General features: G+C 50.9%; 1 protein-coding gene across 1 annotated transcript in view; it reads left to right on the top strand.

The window, feature by feature from the left end:
• LOC138643350 (NFX1-type zinc finger-containing protein 1-like) overlaps positions 1 to 23,807 on the top strand; it is a 245,980-nt gene that overhangs the window by 73,313 nt on the left and 148,860 nt on the right. Inside the window, exons 5-6 of the mRNA XM_069732272.1 lie at positions 715 to 840; positions 2,806 to 2,951. Coding sequence (XP_069588373.1) covers positions 715 to 840; positions 2,806 to 2,951 — 272 coding nt within the window. The remainder of the gene's footprint in view (positions 1 to 714; positions 841 to 2,805; positions 2,952 to 23,807) is intronic.

The following is a 23,807-nucleotide window of genomic DNA, read 5'->3' on the forward strand; positions in this document are numbered from 1 at the left end:
GGTTTGCTTTGTCTGAAGTTATACTGAAAACTGGTTGTTGGGTTGTCGGGGGTCATTATGCTTGTGTCAGTTGTCTTAATGCTTTATAGGCTTTTTTGACAATCAATGGAGAGTAGTTCTTTTGATAGATTTGGGGATTTAAAATTTTGTCTTGTTTGTGAAATACACAGGTGTTGGCGTAGTTCTGGCATGCTTGCTTAAACTGGCCATATCAGATTTTTTTAGCCATGGTGGATAGTGGGCATTGCTATTGTCGAGGCATCTGATGATGTCTACAGTTTTATTAGTTTTTATTAATTTTTCTGTGAACCGCAGATTTTCATTAGTTGAAATTCAGTAAATTTAAATGTAAAATTACTTTTTGTCAGCTTCAAGTTATTTCCGTGACCATTGTGGGTTATTCTTACTAAGGGCACCAAAAATGTTGTCCATATGTGTATGTATTGTTTTTTACTTTTTTTTGTTTAATTAACTTATTTTACTGTTGTGCTTCTTTTAATCTGCAGTGCCAGAACAATAACTCCCATTTTTCCCCATTTCCTCTATTTTAAGTGGCAGAATTAGCATAGAAATTTCTTCTACCATTCCATACGTGTGAATGAGGTTTATAGCAATCCATGCAGATAGGAACTTGGCTTTATAAGAATTAGATATCTTTGTCGTGTTTGTTTGCTAATAATACCCAATTCCTATGTGTATTTATTTGATTTTCAGGTAAAACCTATGTGGGGCTGAAAATTATGTATGCGCTACTCAATAACTCTAACCTTTGGAAACAGGGGAGTAATCCAATACTGGTTGTGTGTTATACTAACCATGCCCTTGATCAGTTTCTGGAAGGTAAATTTTGCTTCTCTCCATGATCTATAATAAACTTTATTTGTTATATCAGTACTAGATGGAGGCCCGATGCTATCGCATCGGAATGGTGGTAATGTCATGATGGGGGCAAGCTTTGCAGCGTTGAGAATCTTTCCCCCCCATGTGCTCACCCACCTATCCACTCTCTCTTTCCCCATGTGCTGACTTTCCAGTCTGTGCTCTTTTCTTTGACCTCTCTACCCTATGTGCTATCCCCCTTGTATGCTGTCTCTCTCCTTCCTGTGCTGTGTTCTCCCCTCTTGTGCTGTCCCGTTTGAGCTGTCTCCCCCTGTTCTTTTTTTCTCCCCCATCTGCTGTCTTCTCCTCTCATCTCATCTCTTCTTTGACCTGTGTACCCCATGTGCTTTCCCCCTTGTCTGCTCTCTCTCCACTGCTATGCTGTCTTCTTCCCTCACGTGTTCTCTTGTTTGAGCTGTCTCCCCCTGTGTGTCCTCTTTCCTATGTGCACTCACCCCTCCCCTTGTGTTAAAATGAAAGCAAAGTAGGTAATGGTAAATCAGACCGCCGCCATCTTTGTGCAGACAGATAGCGGCGGTCACATTAAAGCTGCGCATGTGCTCCTCCTGTACAAAGATGTCAGCGATCAGTGAATCATTCGGCTGATCCCGGCGTCGTGTCCACGACGTTGTTCCACTAGTGGTGCCGTGCAAGAGGCTGCATATGGCGTATACAGTGTGTGTGTGTTTGTATGGTGTGTACAGTGTATACAGTGTGTGTGTGTGTGTGTGTGTGGTGCGTACAGTATATACAGTGTCTGTGTAGTGCGTACGGCGTAAAAAGTGTGTGTGTATTGCGATGGTGTTCCGCTGGTGGTACCGCGCAAGAGGCTGGTACCACCAGCAGTTTCCATATTGAGACACCCATCACTTGGGTGTCCCAATATGGAGGTCAGTGAACTTCCACCGCTTGGAATTCTGGGATCCGACACATCTGGATGGAACAGGAAGTGAAGACATTACAAGGTAAGTATATATTAAGAAGTGTCCTAATATGTCAAAATGTAGTTGTAACTGGAGGTAAGCTTTAAGGCCATGTTCACACGTTGCGTCGGGTCCCTGCGGGTTTTCCCGCAGCGGATTTGATAAATCTGCAGGGCAAACCCGCTGCGGTTATCCCTGCAGATTTATCGCGGTTTGTCCTGCGGGTTCCGCTGCGGGATTTTACCCCTACTATTGATGCTGCATATGCAGCAATATGCAGCATCAATAGTAATGTTAAAAATAAAAAAAATCATGATATACTCACCCTCCGACGTCCCGATCTCCTCGGCGCTGCAGGTGGCAGTCCAGTTCCAAAGATGCTGTGCGAGAAGGACCTTCGTGACGTCTCGGTCATGTGACCGCGACGTCACCGCAGGTCCTGGTCGCATAGCAAACCTGAGACCGGACGGCCGCGTGCAGAGCTGAGACTTCCGAGGGTGAGTATAACATTATTTTTTATTTTAATTTTTTTTTTACTCAAATATGGTTCCCACGGCCTGGAGGAGAGTCTCCTCTCCTCCACCCCGGGTATAACCCGCACATTATCCGCTTACTTCCCGCATGGTGGGCACAGCCCCATGCGGGAAGTAAGTGGATCAATGCATTTCTATGGGTGCAGAATTGATGCGATTCTGCACAAAGAAGTGACATGCTGCGGGTTATAAACCGCTGCGTTTCTGAGCGGTTTTTCCCGCAGCATGTGCACAGCGGTTTGCGGTTTCCATTGGTTTACATGTAAATGTAAACACAATGGAAACTGCAGCGGACCCGCAGCGGCAAAATCAGTCTGAACATGGCCTAAGTCTATATATTTATTGCCTTTAGCAATCAAATATTTTAAGTTTTACATTTTTCCAAGATGAAGAATATCTTATAATAATTACAATTAATAATATCACAGAAAAAGTTGTGAGCTATTAAATGTTTAATTTTATATTTAAAGGGATACTCAAGTATTTGAAGTGCAACATTGTTCGAGTGGGGTCAAGGAGCAGCAGTGAGATTATGCAGAAATGTTCACTCTCCAAGATTCGAAGTCAAAAAAGTCGTCAGAACCTACCTGGATACATGAGAGCCTTACATGCTGAGGTAGTGCAACTTCAGATTGATTTTCCTAAATTGATCTAGTATGTCTCTTTAAGTTTATGTTTAACTAGATGGAGGTAATGTCACGATGGAGGCAAGCTTTGCAGTGTTGAGAATCTCTCCCCCCATATGCTCACCCACCTATCCACTCTCTCTTTCCCCATGTGCTGACTTCTCCTCTCTGTGCTCTCTTCTTTGACCTGTCTACTACCCCATGTGCTATCTCCCTTGTCTGCTCTCTCTCCACCAGTGTGCTGTCTTCTTAACTCATGTGTTCTCTGGTTTGCCCTGTGTATCCTCTTTCCTATGTGCACCCACCCCTCCCCTGTGTTAAAGGGACTCTGTCACCTGAATTTGGCGGGACTGGTTTTGGGTCATATGGGCGGAGTTTTCGGGTGTTTGATTCACCCTTTCCTTACCTGCTGGCTGCATGCTGGCTGCAATATTGGATTGAAGTTCATTCTCTGTCCTCCGTAGTACACGCCTGCGCAAGGCAAGATTGCTTTGCGCAGGCGTGTACTATGGAGGACAGAGAATGAACTTCAATCCAATATTGCAGCCAGCATGCAGCCAGCAGGTAAGGAAAGGGTGAATCAAACACCCGAAAACTCCGCCCATATGACCCAAAACCAGTCCCGCCAAATTCAGGTGACAGGTTCCCTTTAAAATGAAAGCAAAGTAGGTAAAGGTAACATTTTATTTTGCATCAGGGGACTCAAGTGCTTGACGCCTACGCTTATATGCATTGCTTTTGTCCCAGCGATGCTGTTGCTTTTCAAAAGTCTCATTTGCCCTTTGTTGTCTTCGACATTGTGCCTTTGTTGCTTTCCTTTCATTGTCGTAGTTTTTAGGAGGAGCCATGTTGGCGTTGATAGTTGCTTTGCAAAGGGGTTTTCCCACGATCAAAAGTTCATTTAAAACAATTGTATGTGTCTGACCATGTACAGAACATACCACTGCTCCTGGGCAGGAGAGAAAGAAAAAGACAATACTGACATTACAGCAGGAGATCGCAGAAGATACATTTTGTGAGGTAAAATATTGTTTAAAAACAGTCAGTGAAATATTTTACCTGACAAAAGAAGTCCTCTGTGATCTCCTGCTGTAATGTCAGTATTGGCTTTTGCTTCCTCCCCTGCCCAGGAGATGTGGTATGCTCCGTACATGGTCAAATACAGACAATTTTTAAAATGAACTTTCGTTTGTGGTAAAAAAAACCCTTTAATGTGACCGGCTTTGTCTGCCTGTAGACACGTCGCGCATCTGAATGATTCACTGCACCTGTGCGGAAATCACACTGGCGCGTTAGATCAGACCACCGCCATCTTTGTGCGGCCAGATAGCGGCGGTCACATTAAAACTGCACATGCGCCCCTCCTGTACAAAGATGGTGGCGGTCAGTTAATCATTCGGGTGATCCCGGAGGCGACATGTTCGCGACGGTGTTCCGCTGGTGGTAATGCGCAAGAGGCTGCATACGGCGTATACAGTGTGTGCGTGTGTCTGGTGTGTACGGCATATACAGCGTGTGTGTGTGTGTGTGTGTGTGGTGCGATGGTGTTCCGCTGGTGGAACCGCGCAAGAGGCTGGTACCACCAGCAGTTTCTATATTGAGACACCCATCACTTGGGTGTCCCAATATGGAGGTCTGTGAACTTCCTCCGCTTGGAATTCTGGGATTCGGACAAATCTGGACGGAATAGGATGTGAAAACATTACAAGTTAAATGTGTATTAAGGTAGTTTTAAGGTCGCTATTTAGGCCCCGTTCACATGTTATTATTTGGAGAGTATTTTATTTTTTTTATGTCTTTAGTAAAACGAATTCACTATGGTTCACGTGGTTGAATCTGAGGGGTTGCTCACATGTTTCAAGTGCTGGTGCTATCTTTGGCCACATTCACACGCTCAGTATTTGTTCAGTATTTTACATCAGTATTTGTAAGCCAAAACTATTATTTACAGTATTTGTAAGCGATGTATGATGTCGGTTCACAAGCTGCAACATAAATGTCTGTGTTACACGGCTGGCATCTGCCTCTTACAGCAGCGAGCAGAGGTGAGTTCCACCTGCTGCTCTTACCCCCCTAAATACTTCAATCTATGACTGCAGCTTTTGAAGACCAGTTGACTGCTGAAGGCCCTTGTGCCTACCACAACAGCACTCTAGTGAACACTACCCTATGGCTGGCCTTCATAGGAGACCATCATTTTTACTATATACTCTGATACTATGATATTGTGATATTGCAGTGTTTAGTATAAGCAGGTTCAAGTCTACTAAAAGTACAAAAAATAAATAAAATCTAAAATAATAAGTATTAAAGACATCGCTTCATCTGTTAAAGTCCTATCAAAGTATTAAATTAATTAACCCAATCGATAAATGCCGTGAAGAGAAAACCACTTGCAATTTCAGAGGTGCCTCAGCTATGTAAAAAATGCAATACTAAGTGATAAAAATGTTGCATCTTTCTCTAAGGGCTTGGTCACACCGTATTTTCGGTAGGAAAACGAACAAAAAAAATATCGGATCTCACTCAGAGGAGTGTTAGTCTATTGGGCTGCACACATGTCCGATTTTTTTACGCAAACAGAGCCGGGCTGAAGAAAATGTCACAACATGACGGAGTTCGATCCAATATTTGGATTGCACTTGGCTGTGCAAGTTAATGAGTGCGTGGAAAACAGCGGACTGCACTCTGGTGACATCTGCATGCAGTCCGATTTCCAGGCACTGACAAAATGGAGAAGATGGGAAAAATTTTTGTTCTCCATATTCTCCTCACAATGTGCTCTAATTCTCACATCCGAGAGAATCGGATCACACTATGCTGACACAGAGATCAAACTCTGGTTACAGTTTGATGAGAGTGTTATTAGCATAATCTACCATATTCTCTCAATTGAGAGAATTTACGGTCATGTGACCCTGGCCTCAAAGGTATAAAAGCATGAGATTGCCATGCAAAAATTAACAGTTCACACAGCTCCATCAATGTAAAAATGAAAATGTTACAGGTCTCAGAAATTGGCAATAAAACTTAATTTTAATTGTATTTTTTTTTACCAATTACCATTTTTTTCCCCCTTAAATAAAAATAAATATGGAAGTTTGGTATCACTATAATTATACTGACTGGGAGAATCATGTTATCTGGTAATTTTTACAGTATAATGAACCATGTAGAAACGAACTCCCTACAAATCTTTGCGTTCATTACTCCTACGCAAAGCAAAAGCTGACCTCACTAAATGTCTTCATTATTATTAGTGATGAGTAGTGTTGAGCATTCCGATACCGCAAGTATCGGGTATCGGCCGATATTTGCGGTATCGGAATTCCGATACTGAATTCCGATACTTCCCGCGTATCGGATACCGGAATCGGAAGTTCCCAGAATTCAAATTGAACGCAGCAGCCAATGAGGAATGAATGAAAGTGTGGGCACATCCTGTTTAGCATGGTGGGCATGTAAGTACTGGCAAGGCTTGGATTGGCTGCTGAAATGATGTCACTCTGCACTATAAAAAAGCGCTGCCGCCATTTTGCGCTCACTCTGCTGTGATTTCAGTTAGGGACAGGACGCTGTGTTCTAACTGAGGGCCAGTTGAGCTTGCTAATTGCTTTATTTTCCTTTCCAAAGGCTAATTTAGCAAAACGCTGTGTGTTCTTCACTGTTCACCTTGCTCTTGCCTTGCAGCGCTGTTTTAACAGCGTTCTGCAAGGTCTCTGTGTGTGTGTGTGTGTGCAGCTCACTCTGTAGTCTGTGTGCAGCCATATACCCGGTTGTATTCAGCTCAGGGGGGGTTCACACTGCCTCACACAGTTGTTCTTTTTTGCTCTTAGTGCAGCCTGCTGCACATTTTTTCTCAAATTTCCTATTAGTGTTTTTCCACCAGTCTCCAGCTCTATTGTGGAAAAACACTACATAGGATAACCTAGAGGGGGGTTTTTGGGCCTTGCAGCGCCGTTTACGGCTGTCTGCACGGTCTCCGTGTGAGCCCAGCTCGCCCTGTAGTCTGTGTGCAGCCATAGCCTGTTGGATTCAGCTCAGGGTTCGTTACTGGCTCATACCTTGAGAAAAATTTTCCTTTTTTTCAAATAGAGCAGCCTGTTTAAAATTTGAAAAAAAAAAATCCTATTAGTGTCTTTCCACTCGTATCCAGCTAAATAGTGGAAAAACACTATATAGGATAACCTAGAGGAGGGTTTTTTGGCCTTGCAGCGCCGTTTACGGCTGTCTGCACGGTCTCCGTGTGATTTAAACTAGCTCTGTAGCCCGATCTGCACCAAAAAAAAGGTTAAGTTCACCAAACACAACTTAACACTTGTGTAGGCCACATTTGAAAAATAATAAAGTTTAGTCCACAATTTACAACATTAGTGTTTCTTACACCTGTTAGGAGGAGCATTACAGGAATAAGCACACTAAGGCCTTAGTACTTTTCTGCTTATCTTTATCTGTCAACCAAGATGAAGAGGGCAGGGAGTAAGGCACGTGGGCGTGGGCGCGGAGCGGGGAGAGGAGCAGGGAGAGGACGTGGTGATTCTGTGCCTGCTGCGGGCGCCGGTGACTCGTCGTCACTCAGTTTCAGCATGGAACAGTCCTTCATGCGCAGCTTTGTCGGAGAGCGCCGTGCACCGCTGCTGCGTGAAGACCAAATTGAAGCCGTTGTCGGGTGGATGGCAGCTAACGCCTCGGCATCGACTTCAGTTAGTGCCACATCCTCTCAGGCACAGAGCACTGGAGAGCAGCCATCTGTCTCTTCACCACCTGCCAAATTGGCCAGGCAGTCAGAGAGCCCAGGACAGGAGCCGTCTCTACTTCTGTTCTCTGAATCTCTTGGCTTGGAAACAGGGGGCCAGCCAAGCAGCATTGGAGAAATGGAAGAAGAGGCAGTGTGCAGTGATGCCCAACACCTTTTTCTCTCTGACTCTGAAGAGGCAGGTGGGCCAGTGCCTCCGGTGACCACAGCGCAGAACGCATCTGATGATGAAACTCAGGTGCCGCTTTCTCGTGCGTACTGTGCTGCTGAGACTACCCAGGAGGAGCAGTTGGTGGCAGAGGGTAGTGGAGATGATGAGGTCCTTGACCCATCGTGGCGTGAGGAACAGGAAGGTGGTGGGAGCAGCTCAGAGGAAGAGCTTCCTCTTACGGGCCAAAGAGGGAGAGGGAGGGGGAAGACTGCAGAGCCTGTAGCCTCCACTTTGGCACCCGTTAGGAGCCTGTCTCTTTCCAAAGCCAAAAAGGGCGCTCCCAAGACTTGCAGTGCCTGGTCCTTTTTTGACACAGTTGCAGATGACATTTGTTTTGTCAAATGCAAGCTGTGTCATCATAAAGTAAAAAGAGGGAAAAATGTCAGCAACCTCAATACCACAAATATGTGGAAACATGTGCGGACCAGGCACGCGGTGGAGTTACAGAAACACACTGAAGATGTAGGCCAACCAACAGCGGCAGCTACCACCTCTTCAGCTCGTGTTGCCTCTTCCTCCAGCTCACGCACAGCTGGTTTGGCTTCCTCCCAGAGACCTTGTGTAATTCCACCCACAGCACCACCTTCCCAGTCATCCTCACACTCCCAGTCTACTCTACAGCCATCGGTAGTACAGGCATGGGAGAAAAGGCGGGCATTCTCGGCCAACCACCCCCGAGCACAGGCTCTGAATGCAGGCATTGCCAAACTGTTGTCCCTGGAAATGCTCTCGTTCAGGCTGGTGGAGACTGACAGCTTCCGTGACTTGATGGCATTGGCAGTCCCACAGTACAAGGTGCCCAGCCGCTTTTACTTCAGCAGGCAGGCTGTCCCTGCCCTGCACAGGCATGTTGAGGCAAACATAAAACATGCGCTACTGAACGCCGTCAGTAGCAAGGTCCACCTCACCACCGATGCGTGGACCAGTCAGCATGGACAGGGGCGATATGTTTCCCTCACTGCCCATTGGGTTAATGTTGTTGAGCCAGGTACAGATCGTGCGAGTGGCGCAGGACGTGTCCTGCCCACTCCAAGGATTGCAGGAATCCAGTCTGTACGCATCGACTCCTCCTCTTACACCAGTTCCTCTGATTCCTCTCTGCAGGATCCGTCACAGTCCACCCCCACATGGACCCGTGAACGTTTACCTATGACCGACATGAGCACAGCCGTGGCCAAACGTCAGCAGGCCGTCTTGAAACTAGTTTCATTGGGGCATCGAAGCCACACAGCGCAGGAGCTCTGGAATGCCATAAAGCAGGAGAGCGATGTGTGGTTACTGCCAGCGAATCTCCAGCCAGGCATGGTAGTGTGTGACAATGGCCGAAATCTGGTGGCAGCTTTGGCCCTTGGCAACCTCACTCACATCCCATGTCTGGCACATGTACTCAATTTGGTTGTGCAGAGTTTTCTGAGGGACTATCCGGATCTTGATGCCCTGCTGCACAAGGTCCGCCTAGAGTGTGCTCACTTGCGGCGTTCCAGCTTGGCCAGATCCAGCATTGCTGCTCTGCAGCGCCGATTCCGCCTTCCGGAACACCGCATCATATGTGACCTACCTACCCGGTGGAATTCCACGTTACATATGTTGGAGCGGTTGTGTGAGCAGCAGCAAGCAGTTATGGAGTACCAGCTGCATCAGGCGCAAAGAAGTCGCAGTCAGCGCCGATCAGACTTCACAACCACAGAGTGGGCCACTATGAAGGACGTCTGCCAGGTTTTGCGTCCTTTTGATTATTCCACGCGGATGGCAAGTGCAGATGATGCACTAGTCAGCATGACTGTCCCCCTTATCTGCCTGCTTCAGCAAACTTTGCAAGGGTTAAGGGATGATGTGGTGGAAGAGGTGGAGGATGAGGAGTCACCTTTTCCATCAGCTTCTGGAGAGTCAGCGCCACGTGGTTCCTCACAAAGGGGTACGCAGGGGCCAATTTGTGAGGAGGATGAGGAGGAGTCAATGGAGGAGGAAGAGCTCCGTCCAGAGGAGGGAGCGACACAATTGTCCAGTGGTCAGTGTGTACAGCGAGGGTGGGGTGATGACGAGCGGGCAGAGATCATGTCTCAAGCAGGGGACAGCGTTTCTGGGCCGGTTGGCACTCTGCAGCACATGGTGGATTTCATGCTGCAGTGCCTGAGAAACGACCGCCGCATCGACCACATTCTCAACATGCCTGATTATTGGGTGTTCACCCTCCTCGATCCTCGCTACCGGGACAACGTCCAAAACCTCATCCCTGCGTTGACCCGGGAGCGTAAATTGCGGGAGTACCACGACACACTGGTGAATTCCATCATCTTCTCCTGTCCAACTGAGAGGAGTGCTGCTAGTGCTTTACAAAGCAGCTCAGTGCGTCGAGGCAGTGGGGGAGGCTCTGCCCAAAGAGGGAGCAGAAGCAGTGCCTCTGCCCAAGGCAAGCCCAGTATGGCACAACTCTGGCACACTTTTGTGTGCCCGCCCCAAATGTCTACACCATCACCGGCGGCTCCAGTCAGCAGGAGGCAACGGTTCCGTCAGATGGTGACAGACTACATGGCTTGCCCTCTTACTGTACTCCCAGACGGCTCTTCCCCGTTCAAGTTTTGGGTCTCTAAGCTGGATACATGGCCAGAGCTAAGCCAGTATGCATTGGAGGTGCTGGCTTGCCCTGCGGCTAGTGTCTTATCGGAACGTGTCTTTAGTGCCGCAGGTGGTGTACTAACAGACCGTCGCATGCGACTATCCTCCGATAACGTTGACCGGCTTACTTTCCTGAAAATGAACCAGGCCTGGATCTCGCAGGAATTTGCCACTCCTCTGCCTGATTAAGTAATTGGGTGTCATCCAGGTCTCCTGCTGTGTTCATCTTTCTACCACCTGAACTGCTATTCCTGGGCTCCAACACCGCCAGTTGCGGCTCAGAAGTGCAGGCTGCACAGTAAAAACATACGACCCAGTGTTATTGGGTTTCAGTAACGTCAGCTGATCCCCAGCTGTGTAGCCGGCAATGTGTCCTGTGACCGCCACGCTGGCACAACAACCTAAATGTAAGGGAACCTGTCCCCCCCCCCCCCTGTCGTTTGTTACTGAAAGAGCCAACTTGTGCAGCAGTAATGCTGCACAAGGAAAAGGTAGCTCTTTTTTTTAGCTCTTTGCACACGCAGAACTTAACACTTATAAAATGTGTTCACTGATACCGTTATACCGTCCCGGAGCTGGGACTTTCCTTCGTAATGTGATGCAGCACAGCCGTCATTCCTACCCCCTTGGTGCCATGCGCTGCCTCCTCAGCGTTGTTTTAAGCTGTCACGGAGCCTGCGCTGTTCTGTTATCCCTTGGGCATGCCCTATTTGCGCTGCCTGTCTTCTGACATAATTTGGTGTCAGGCTGGCTGCGCCTGTGCGGCCGCGGTGCCCGAGATCCCGCCTCGCAGTGTCTTCTGATTGAGTCACACTGCGGGCCTGGGATCCATGGGCATGCGCAGTGCATATCTTCCCCTCGGGCTCTCGCTCATTTCCCTCCGCCTTCTTTAGACTGTGCGCCGTCAGCTGATCCCTAGCATGCCACGGCAGTGACACCGCACAGTCTGAAGAAGAGGGAAGGAGGGGAGTGAGAGTCGAGGTTATGCACTGTGCATGCCCATGGTTCCAAGGCCCGCAGTGGGATTACGTTAGATGAGACTGCGAGGTGGGATCTGGAGCAGCGTGGACGCACAGGCACTGACAGCCTGACACCAAATTATGTCAGAAGACAGGCAGCGCTAATTGGGCATGGCCAAGGGCTAACAGAACAGCGCAGGCTCCGTGACAGCTTAAAACAACGCTGAGGAGGCAGCGCACGGCATCAAGGGGATAGGAATGACAGCTGTGCTGTGTCCCATTACGAAGGAAATTCGCACCTCCGGAACGGTTTAACTGTATAAAGGGACACATTTTTAGTGTTTACTTCGGTGTTTGCAAGGAGCATAATTAAAAGAGCAACCTTTTCCTTTTGCATCCTTAGTGCTGCACAACATGGCTCTTTCAGCTACAAACGTCTTGGGGGGGGGGGGGGGGTTAAAGGTTTCCTTTCAACTTGCTCCAATCAGGCTTCGGCCTACACTCTGTTCCTCTGCTCCTCCTGCTGTCCCTGGGCTCTAACACCGCCAGTTGGTGCCTGGAAGTGCTGTGTGCACAGTCAACAGTCGCTCCTCTGTTATTGGGGTTCAGTAACGTCAGCTGATCCCCAGCTGTGTGTGCGGCAATACCTCCAATCTGCTCCTCCTGCTGTCCCTGGGCTCTAACACCGCCAGTTGGTGCCTGGAAGTGCTGTGTGCACAGTCAACAGTCGCTCCTCTGTTATTGGGGTTCAGTAACGTCAGCTGATCCCCAGCTGTGTGTGCGGCAATACCTCCAATCTGCTCCTCCTGCTGTCCCTGGGCTCTAACACCGCCAGTTGGTGCCTGGAAGTGCTGTGTGCACAGTCAACAGTCGCTCCTCTGTTATTGGGGTTCAGTAACGTCAGCTGATCCCCAGCTGTGTATCCGGCAACGTGTCATGCGACCGCCACGCTGGCACAACTAAAATGTAAGGGGACCTGTCCCCCCCCCCCCTAGGCGTTTGTTACTGAAAGAGCCACCATGTGCAGCACTAATACTGCACAAGGGAAAGGTCGCTCTTGAAATTATGCTCCTTGCAAACGCTGAACTACACACTCATGTAATGTGTCCCCTCACACCGTCCAACCGTCCCGGAGGTGGGACTTTCCTTTGTAATGTGACGCAGCACAGCCGTCATTGCTACCCCCTTGGCACCGTGCGCTGCCTCCTTAGCGTTGTTTGATTCCGTCATGGACCCTGCGCTGTTATGTTATCCCTTGGCCATGCACAGTTTGCGCTGCCCGTCCTCTGACATCATTTGTTGTCGTCCTGGCTGCGCCTGTGCGTCCACGCTGCCCGAAATCACACCTCGCAGTGTCGTCTAATGTGATCCCACAGTGGGCCTGGTATCCATGGCCATGCGCAGTGCATATACTAGCCTCTCACTCCCCTTCTTCACGCTTCTTCAGACTAGGCGGCGTCAGCTGATCCCTAATAGCATGCCACGGCCGTGACGCCGCACAGTCTGAAGAAGCAGGAAGGAGGTGAGTGAGAGGCGATGATATGCACTGCGCATGACCATGGATCCCTGGCCCGCAGTGGGACTACATTAGATGACACTGCAAGGTTGGATCTCGGGCAGCTTGGACGCACAGGCACTGCCAGCCTGACACCTACATGATGTCAGAAGACGGGCACCGCTAACTGTGCATGGCCAAGGGATAACATTACAGTGCGGGCTCCGTGACAGAACCAAACAACGTTGAGGAGGTGGTGCCCGGCACCAAGGGGGTTGGAATGACGGCTGTGCTGTGTCACATTACAAAGGAAAGTCCCACTTCCGGGATGGTTTGACGGTGTGAGGGGACACATTATATGAGTGTGTACTTCAGCGTTTGCAAGGAGCATAATTTTCGGAGCCACCATTTTCCATGTGCAGTATTACTGCTGTACAAGATGGCTCTTTCAGCAACAAATGCCTGGGGGGGGGGGTTAAAGGTTCCCTTTCAACTTGCTCCACTGCAGGCTTCGGCCTACACTCTGCTCCTCTTTGATTCCCTGGGTTTCAACACTGTCAGTTGCCACCTGGAAGTGTTGTCTACACAGAAAAAACACTAGGTGATGTGTCAGTGGGGTTCAGCACCGCCAGCTGTTCCCCTGCTGTGTAGTCGGCAACGTGTCCAGCACAAGCCACGCTGGCACAACAGAACAAAAGCTGCCACCAGTGCAGGCTTCGGCCTACACTCTGCTCCTCTCCTCCTCCTGCTGACCCTGGGCTCAAACAACGCTAGTTTTTGCCCGGAAGTGCTAGCTGCACAGAGAAAAACACCAGCCAATGTGTTAGTGGGGTTCAGCAACGCCAGCTGTTCCCCTGCTGTGTAGCCGGCATCGTGTCCAGCACAAGCCACGCTGGCACAACCGACCAAAAGCTGCCACCAGTGCAGGCTTCGGCCTACACTTTGCTCCTCTCCTCCTCCTGCTGACCCTGGGCTAAAACAACGCCAGTTTCTGCCCGGACATGCTAGCTGCACAGAGAAAAACACCAGCCAATGTGTTAGTAGGGTTCAGCACCGCCAGCTGTTCCTCTGCTGTGTAGTCGGCATCGTGTCCAGCACAAGCCACGCTGGCACAACTGACCAAAAGCTGCCACCAGTGCAGGCTTCGGCCTACACTTTGCTCCTCTCCTCCTCCTGCTGACCCTGGGCTAAAACAACGCCAGTTTCTGCCCGGACATGCTAGCTGCACAGAGAAAAACACCAGCCAATGTGTTAGTGGGGTTCAGCACCGCCAGCTGTTCCCCTGCTGTGTAGCTTGCAACGTTTCCTGCAAACGCCACGCAGGAACATGAACTGAAATTGAAGGGAGCCTGCCCCCCACCCCCCCAGGTGTTTCTATGTATAACAGCCACCTTGTACAGCAGTACTGCTGCATTTGTACAAGGTGGCTGACTTTTTCTCCTTGCACACGTGGAACTCAACAAGTACAAAATGTGTCTCATTACAGACCATTACAATGTCCCTGAGGTGTGACTTTCCTTTTTAATGACACGCAGCACCCCCATTGTTAGCGCTGCCCGTCTCCTGACATCATTGGTTGGCTGGCTGTGCCTGTGCGTCCCCCCTGCCCGACACAACGCCCCCCGTTGTCTCATATATTTTGACTGCGAGGGTGTGATTGATGGGCACGAGCAGTGCATATGTTCCCCTGTTTTCACTCCCCTCCTTCCGCCTTCTTCTGACTGTGCGGCCTCATGGCCGCTGCATGCGATAAGGGATCAGCTGAGGCCGCCCAGTCTGAAGCAGGTGTAAGGACATGTGTGAGCGGCGAACATATTTACTGCACAAGGCCACGAATCCCAGCACCGCAGTGTGACTTTAGGAAAAGCCACTGTGGGTCTGGGATTTATGGCCATCGTTAACCGCACCGGCCAACATGAAATGAGGTCATGAGACGGCCTGCACTAACAGGGTATTGCCAAGGGATAACACAAGAGCGCAGTTTCCTGTACTGCAAATAACAACGGTAAGGAATCAGCGCACAGCACCTAGGTGTAAATTTGTACACCTGTGCTGCGTCTCCTTAAAAAGACTAGTAGTCACGCCTCCACTACTGTTTGACAGTATAATGGGCTAAATAGTGTACGTGTTTAATTCAGCGTGTGCAAGGAGCAAAATTAAATAGAGCAACCTTTGACTTGTGCATCAATAATGCTGTTCAAGGTGTGGCTCTTGTACCTTGCAACACCTGAGGGGGGGGTTAAAGGTAACCTTTGAAATTGGTTCAACTAGGCTTTGGCCAACACTCTGCTCCTCTACTCCTCCTGCTGACCCTGGGCTCAAACACCGCTAGTTTTTGCCCGGAAATGCTAGCTGCACAGAGAAAAACACCAGCCAATGTGTTAGTGGTGTTCAGCACCGCCAGCTGTTCCCCCGCTGTGTAGCCGGCATCGTGTCCAGCACAAGCCACGCTGGCACAACCGACCAAAAGCTGCCACCAGTGCAGGCTTCGGCCTACACTTTGCTCCTCTCCTCCTCCTGCTGACCCTGGGCTAAAACAACGCCAGTTTCTGCCCGGACATGCTAGCTGCACAGAGAAAAACACCAGCCAATGTGTTAGTGGGGTTCAGCACCGCCAGCTGTTCCCCTGCTGTGTAGTCGGCAACGTGTCCAGCACAAGCCACGCTGGCACAACAGAACAAAAGCTGCCACCAGTGCAGGCTTCGGCCTACACTTTGCTCCTCTCCTCCTCCTGCTGACCCTGGGCTCAAACACCGCTAGTTTTTGCCCGGAAATGCTAGCTGCACAGAGAAAAACACCAGCCAATGTGTTAGTGGGGTTCAGCAACGCCAGCTGTTCCCCTGCTGTGTAGTCGGCAACGTGTCCAGCACAAGCCACGCTGGCACAAGAGAACAAAAGCTGCCACCAGTGCAGGCTTCGGCCTACACTTTGCTCCTCTCCTCCTCCTGCTGACCCTGGGCTCAAACAACGCCAGTTTCTGCCCGGACATGCTAGCTGCACAGAGAAAAACACCAGCCAATGTGTTAGTGGGGTTCAGCACCGCCAGCTGTTCCCCTGCTGTGCAGCTTGCAACGTGACCTGCAAACGCCACGCAGGCACATGAACTGAAATTGAAGGGAGCCTGGCCCCCACCCCCAGGTGTTTATATGTATAACAGCCACCTTGTACAGCAGTACTGCTGCATTTGTACAAGGTGGCTGATGTTTTCTCCTTGCCCACGTGGAACTCAACACGTACAAAATGTGTCTCTTTGAGACCATTCCACTGTCCCTGAGGTGTGACTTTCCTTTCTAATGATACGCAGCACCCCCCTTGGTAGCGCTTCCCGTCTTCTGACATCATTGGTTGGCTACTTGCGCCTGTTCGTCCGCCCTGCCTGAATAAAATGCTCCTCGTTGTCTTAATTATTTTGACTGCGAGGGTGTGATTGATGGGCACGAGCAGTGCATATCTTCGCCTGTCTTAACTCATCTCCTTCCGCCTTCTTCAGACTGTGCAGCCTCATGGCCGCGGCATGCGAGAAGGGATCAGCAGAGGCCGCCCAGTCTGAAGCAGGTGTAAGGACGTGTGTGAGCGGCCAAAATATTTACTGCTCAAGGCCACGAATCCCAGCACCGCAGTGTGGCTTTATGAAAAGACACTGTGGGTCTGGGATTTATGGCCATCGTTAACCGCACCGGCCAACATGAAATGATGTCATAAGATGGGCAGCGCTAACAGGGCATTGCCAAGGGATAACACAAGAGCGCAGACTCCTGTACAGCAAATAACAACGCTCAGGAAGCTGCGCCAAGCACCAAGGCGTTATTTTGGACACCTGTGCTGCGTCTCATCAAAAAACCAAGTCACGCATCCACTACAGTTTGACTGTAGAATGGGGTAAATTGTGTATGTCTTTCATTCAGCGTGTGCAAGTAGACAAATTAATAGAGCAACCTTTCACTTGTGCAGCATTAATACTGCACAAGGTGTGTCTCTTGTACTTTGTAACACCTGAGGGGGGGGTTAAAGGTTTCCTTTGAAATTGGTTCAACTAGGCTTCGGCCTACACTCTGCTCCTCTCCTCCTCCTCCTGCTTCAACACGGGCTCTAACACCGCTAGTTTTTGCCCGCAAGTGCTAGCTGCACAGAGAAAAACACACGCCATTGTGTTAGTGGGGTTCAGCAACGCCAGCTGTTCCCCCAGTGTGTAGCCGGCAAAGTGTCCTGCAAACGCAACGCAGACACAAAGCTGCCTCCAGTGCAGGCTTCGGCCTACACTCATCTCCCCCTGCTTACCCTTTGCTCCAACACCGCTAGTTGGGGCTCTAGGAAGACAATCTTTAATAGGCAAGGCAACGCATCTGGGTTCCAGCACCGCCAGCTGGTTCTCGGCAGTGTTTTTGTCACAGGTACTCCCTCGTGCCAAGCCTGGTTTCAGCACCGTCAGCTGTTTCCGGGTTGTGTCAACTTCACTGAGACGCCTATGCTTGCCCCGTCGTGGTGCGGTCGAGTTAGCCAACTCCAGGGTGCCTCCAGTTTAGGAGCTTCCTATGTGGGCTGCGTGAACTGGTAGTCAAGGCTGGTTCTGTAGTGCCAGTAGGCCCAGCTCCCCCTGTAGGACTGTTGGGGTTCGGTAACTGCGGCTGCCTCGCGGCCTAGCTGTTCTCTCCTCTCCTGTGGGCCTTCGGGTCCACCACCTGGTTCCAGCACCGTCAGCTGGTTCCGGGCCGAGCCTTTGGCTTAGGTGCCTCCTCCTGGGTATCCGAGTTCCGCCAACGCCAGGCGGTCCTTGGTAGTGCTTTTAAGCGCGGGCACCTACAGCTTAGTAACCGGGTTCCAGCACCGTCAGCTGGTCCTCGGTCGTGCCATTGGCTCTTGCACACTGGGGCAACGCATCCGGGTTCCAGCACTGCCAGCTGGTTCTCGGCAGTGTTTTTGTCACAGGTACTCCCTCGTGCCAAGCCTGGTTTCAGCACCGTCAGCTGTTTCCGGGTTGTGTCAACTTCACTGAGACGCCTATGCTTGCCCCGTCGTGGTGCGGTCGAGTTAGCCAACTCCAGGGTGCCTCCAGTTTAGGAGCTTCCTATGTGGGCTGCGTGAACTGGTAGTCAAGGCTGGTTCTGTAGTGCCAGTAGGCCCAGCTCCCCCTGTAGGACTGTTGGGGTTCGGTAAGTGCGGCTGCCTCGCGGCCTAGCTGTTCTCTCCTCTCCTGTGGGCCTTCGGGTCCACCACCTGGTTCCAGCACCGTCAGCTGGTTCCGGGCCGAGCCTTTGGCTTAGGTGCCTCCTCCTGGGTATCCGAGTTCCGCCAACGCCAGGCGGTCCTTGGTAGTGCTTTTAAGCGCGGGCACCTACAGCTTAGTAACCGGGTTCCAGCACCGTCAGCTGGTCCTCGGTCGTGCCATTGGCTCTTGCACACTGGGGCAACGCATCTGGGTTCCAGCACTGCCAGCTGGTTCTCGGCAGTGTTTTTGTCACAGGTACTCCCTCGTGCCAAGCCTGGTTTCAGCACCGTCAGCTGTTTCCGGGTTGTGTCAACTTCACTGAGACGCCTATGCTTGCCCCGTCGTGGTGCGGTCGAGTTAGCCAACTCCAGGGTGCCTCCAGTTTAGGAGCTTCCTATGTGGGCTGCGTGAACTGGTAGTCAAGGCTGGTTCTGTAGTGCCAGTAGGCCCAGCTCCCCCTGTAGGACTGTTGGGGTTCGGTAACTGCGGCTGCCTCGCGGCCTAGCTGTTCTCTCCTCTCCTGTGGGCCTTCGGGTCCACCACCTGGTTCCAGCACCGTCAGCTGGTTCCGGGCCGAGCCTTTGGCTTAGGTGCCTCCTCCTGGGTATCCGAGTTCCGCCAACGCCAGGCGGTCCTTGGTAGTGCTTTTAAGCGCGGGCACCTACAGCTTAGTAACCGGGTTCCAGCACCGTCAGCTGGTCCTCGGTCGTGCCATTGGCTCTTGCACACTGGGGCAACGCATCCGGGTTCCAGCACCGCCAGCTGGTTCTCGGCAGTGTTCTTGTCACAGGTACTCCCTCGTGCCAAGCCTGGTTTCAGCACCGTCAGCTGTTTCCGGGTTGTGTCAACTTCACTGAGACGCCTATGCTTGCCCCATCGTGGTGCGGTCGAGTTAGCCAACTCCAGGGTGCCTCCAGTTTAGGAGCTTCCTATGTGGGCTGCGTGAACTGGTAGTCAAGGCTGGTTCTGTAGTGCCAGTAGGCCCAGCTCCCCCTGTAGGACTGTTGGGGTTCGGTAACTGCGGCTGCCTCGCGGCCTAGCTGTTCTCTCCTCTCCTGTGGGCCTTCGGGTCCACCACCTGGTTCCAGCACCGTCAGCTGGTTCCGGGCCGAGCCTTTGGCTTAGGTGCCTCCTCCTGGGTATCCGAGTTCCGCCAACGCCAGGCGGTTTTTGGTAGTGCTTTTAAGCGCGGGCACCTACAGCTTAGTAACCGGGTTCCAGCACCGTCAGCTGGTCCTCGGTCGTGCCATTGGCTCTTGCACACTGGGGCAACGCATCCGGGTTCCAGCACCGCCAGCTGGTTCTCGGCAGTGTTCTTGTCACAGGTACTCCCTCGTGCCAAGCCTGGTTTCAGCACCGTCAGCTGTTTCCGGGTTGTGTCAACTTCACTGAGACGCCTATGCTTGCCCCGTCGTGGTGCGGTCGAGTTAGCCAACTCCAGGGTGCCTCCAGTTTAGGAGCTTCCTATGTGGGCTGCGTGAACTGGTAGTCAAGGCTGGTTCTGTAGTGCCAGTAGGCCCAGCTCCCCCTGTAGGACTGTTGGGGTTCGGTAACTGCGGCTGCCTCGCGGCCTAGCTGTTCTCTCCTCTCCTGTGGGCCTTCGGGTCCACCACCTGGTTCCAGCACCGTCAGCTGGTTCCGGGCCGAGCCTTTGGCTTAGGTGCCTCCTCCTGGGTATCCGAGTTCCGCCAACGCCAGGCGGTCCTTGGTAGTGCTTTTAAGCGCGGGCACCTACAGCTTAGTAACCGGGTTCCAGCACCGTCAGCTGGTCCTCGGTCGTGCCATTGGCTCTTGCACACTGGGGCAACGCATCCGGGTTCCAGCACCGCCAGCTGGTTCTCGGCAGTGTTCTTGTCGCAGGTACTCCCTCGTGCCAAGCCTGGTTTCAGCACCGTCAGCTGTTTCCGGGTTGTGTCAACTTCACTGAGACGCCTATGCTTGCCCCGTCGTGGTGCGGTCGAGTTAGCCAACTCCAGGGTGCCTCCAGTTTAGGAGCTTCCTATGTGGGCTGCGTGAACTGGTATTCAAGGCTGGTTCTGTAGTGCCAGTAGGCCCAGCTCCCCCTGTAGGACTGTTGGGGTTCGGTAACTGCGGCTGCCTCGCGGCCTAGCTGTTCTCTCCTCTCCTGTGGGCCTTCGGGTCCACCACCTGGTTCCAGCACCGTCAGCTGGTTCCGGGCCGAGCCTTTGGCTTAGGTGCCTCCTCCTGGGTATCCGAGTTCTGCCAACGCCAGGCGGTCCTTGGTAGTGCTTTTAAGCGCGGGCACCTACAGCTTAGTAACCGGGTTCCAGCACCGTCAGCTCGTCCTCGGTCGTGCCATTGGCTCTTGCACACTGGGGCAACGCATCCGGGTTCCAGCACCGCCAGCTGGTTCTCGGCAGTGTTCTTGTCACAGGTACTCCCTCGTGCCAAGCCTGGTTTCAGCACCGTCAGCTGTTTCCGGGTTGTGTCAACTTCACTGAGACGCCTATGCTTGCCCCGTCGTGGTGCGGTCGAGTTAGCCAACTCCTTGGTGCCTCCAGTTTAGGAGCTTCCTATGTGGGCTGCGTGAACTGGTAGTCAAGGCTGGTTCTGTAGTGCCAGTAGGCCCAGCTCCCCCTGTAGGACTGTTGAGGTTCGGTAACTGCGGCTGCCTCGCGGCCTAGCTGTTCTCTCCTCTCCTGTGGGCCTTCGGGTCCACCACCTGGTTCCAGCACCGTCAGCTGGTTCCGGGCCGAGCCTTTGGCTTAGGTGCCTCCTCCTGGGTATCCGAGTTCCGCCAACGCCAGGCGGTCCTTGGTAGTGCTTTTAAGCGCGGGCACCTACAGCTTAGTAACCGGGTTCCAGCACCGTCAGCTGGTCCTCGGTCGTGCCATTGGCTCTTGCACACTAGGGCAACGCATCCGGGTTCCAGCACCGCCAGCTGGTTCTCGGCAGTGTTCTTGTCACAGGTACTCCCTCGTGCCAAGCCTGGTTTCAGCACCGTCAGCTGTTTCCGGGTTGTGTCAACTTCACTGAGACGCCTATGCTTGCCCCGTCGTGGTGCGGTCGAGTTAGCCAACTCCAGGGTGCCTCCAGTTTAGGAGCTTCCTATGTGGGCTGCGTGAACTGGTAGTCAAGGCTGGTTCTGTAGTGCCAGTAGGCCCAGCTCCCCCTGTAGGACTGTTGGGGTTCGGTAACTGCGGCTGCCTCGCGGCCTAGCTGTTCTCTCCTCTCCTGTGGGCCTTCGGGTCCACCACCTGGTTCCAGCACCGTCAGCTGGTTCTCGGCAGTGTCTTTTGCTCTTGTACCTTCTGCTCCCCATCCTGGTTCCAGTACCGTCAGCTGGTTCCGGGCAGAGCCTTTGGCTTAGGTGCCTCCTTCTGGGTATCCAAGTTCCACCAATGTCAGGTGGTCCTTGGTAGTGCTTTCAGGCACGGGTACCTCCTGCTTAGTAACCGGGTTCCAGTAACGTCAGCTGGTCCTTGGTAGTTCCATTGGCTCTTGGACATTCGGCTACCCATCCGGGTTCCAGTACCGTCAGCTGGTTCTCGGCAGTGTCTTTTGCTCTTGTACCTTCTGCTCCCCATCCTGGTTCCAGTAACGTCAGCTGGTTCCGGGCAGAGCCTTTGGCTTAGGTGCCTCCTTCTGGGTATCCGAGTTCCGCCAACGTCAGGCGGTCCTTGGTAGTGCTTTTTAGCACGGGTACCTCCTGCTTAGTAACCGGGTTCCAGTAACGTCAGCTGGTCCTCGGTAGTTCCATAGGCTCTTGAACCTTCGGGTAGCCATCCGAGTTCCAGTTCCATCAGCTGGTTCTTGGCATTTTCTCAGCCTTCTTGTACCTTCTGCTACATTTCCAAGTTGAAGACCCTAACGTCGACAACCCGGAAGACCACCCCGATGACGACGACCCGGAAGACCACCCCGATGACGACGGAGACGACGACGGCGGACACGACGACGGCTGAGACGACGACGGCGGAGATGACGACACTGGAGACGACAACATGGAAGACCGAGAAGCAGAAGAACAAGAGGCTGCAGAACAAAGAGCAGAAGAACATTAAGCATAAGACTTAATATCAGAGCAAAAGATATTATCTAAATTATATGCAGAAGAAGACTAAGCAGTGTATGGGGGTGAGTCCGTTCCTCCTCGTGGTGCCCCTGGATAAAGCCTGATGCTGCAGGCCAAACTGAACGCGGACAAATGTAACTTTTGTGACTGGCAGAACGGAAGGTGTAATCTTCCAACTTTTATAGATAACAACTACGGGAATGCCTGTCACAAATGAGAATATGATGAAGAAGTAGAATAGGAAGAATAATAACAGTGGAATAAAAAGAATATGTAGAATAGGAAGAATAATAATAGTTGAAGAAAATGAATATGAAGAATGTAATAAAAAAAAAAAAAAATAGGTAGAAGATGAAGAAGAAGATGAATAAGGTGAAGAAGTTGATGTCAAAGATGCTGATGATGATGAAGATGAAAGTGTGGGAAAAGAAAAAAAAAAAAAGAAAAAAAAGAAGGGGAAGGGCGTGGAATAGTGAAACATCAATATCTGACAAAATAAAAAAAATTTACATAGTCAATATCTTTTTCAATCCGAACGTCTTTAAAAAAAAAACAAAACATGCTATTCTATTTGATTGGACTAATCCTCATTGCCTTTAATGTCTCCGCCACCTCCCCCATACATCCTACATTATTCTTAGTTGTTTTCCTTCATGTAGAATGAACCTACAAGGAAAGAAAGGGTTTATTTTAATTCCGATATTTTGGTCCCATTGACTTGCATTGGGATCGGGTATCGGTATCGGCGATATCCGATATTTTTTGAATATCGGCCGATCCAAACCGATACCGATACTTTCCGATATCGGAAGGTATCGCTCAACACTAGTGATGAGCGAATATACTCGTTACTCGAGATTTCTCGAGGACGCTCGGGGGTCCTCCGAGAATTTTTTAATGCTCGGAGTTTTAGTTTTTTGTGCTGCAGCTGAATGATTTACATCTGTTAGCCAGCATAAGTACATGTGGGGATTCCCTAGCAACCAGGCAACCCCCACGTGTACTTATGCTGGCTATCAGATGTAAATCATTCAGCTGAGGCGCAAAAAACTAAATCTTGGAGCACTAAAAAATACTCGGGGGACCCCTGAGAATGCTCGAGAAATCTCGAGTAACGAGTATATTCGCTCATCACTAATTATTATGCAAATTGTCTCTTCAGAGAGGAAGAGAGCGAGAACTCTAGTGCCACCTATTGGAAGGTAGCAATCCTAAAAGTCATTGTTGACCCTTTAACGAGCCTTATCACATGACTTAGGATAATAGCCAAACCAGAATCTCAATTTTCAGACACTGTTTTTCGGGGTACTGCCCCTCGTCAGTGCAAAGCGGAGATCTGGTTTGGCTGTGTGAGAGGCCTCAGACCGTTATCCAAGAAGTATCATTTCTCCTTGTGGAGATCAACATGCTAACTTATAGGATTGCTACTTTACAATAGGTGGCACTGGAGTTCTAGCTCTCTTCCTCTCTGAAGAGACAATTTGCATAATTAGCATATTACCCAGATGAGCATTGCGGCTTTAAGTCTCCTCATCTCGGCATGCTTAGCATGTCGATCTCCACAAGG

This window comes from Ranitomeya imitator, chromosome 6 (assembly GCF_032444005.1).
Source record: "Ranitomeya imitator isolate aRanImi1 chromosome 6, aRanImi1.pri, whole genome shotgun sequence".
Classification (NCBI taxonomy): Eukaryota; Metazoa; Chordata; class Amphibia; order Anura; family Dendrobatidae; genus Ranitomeya; species Ranitomeya imitator.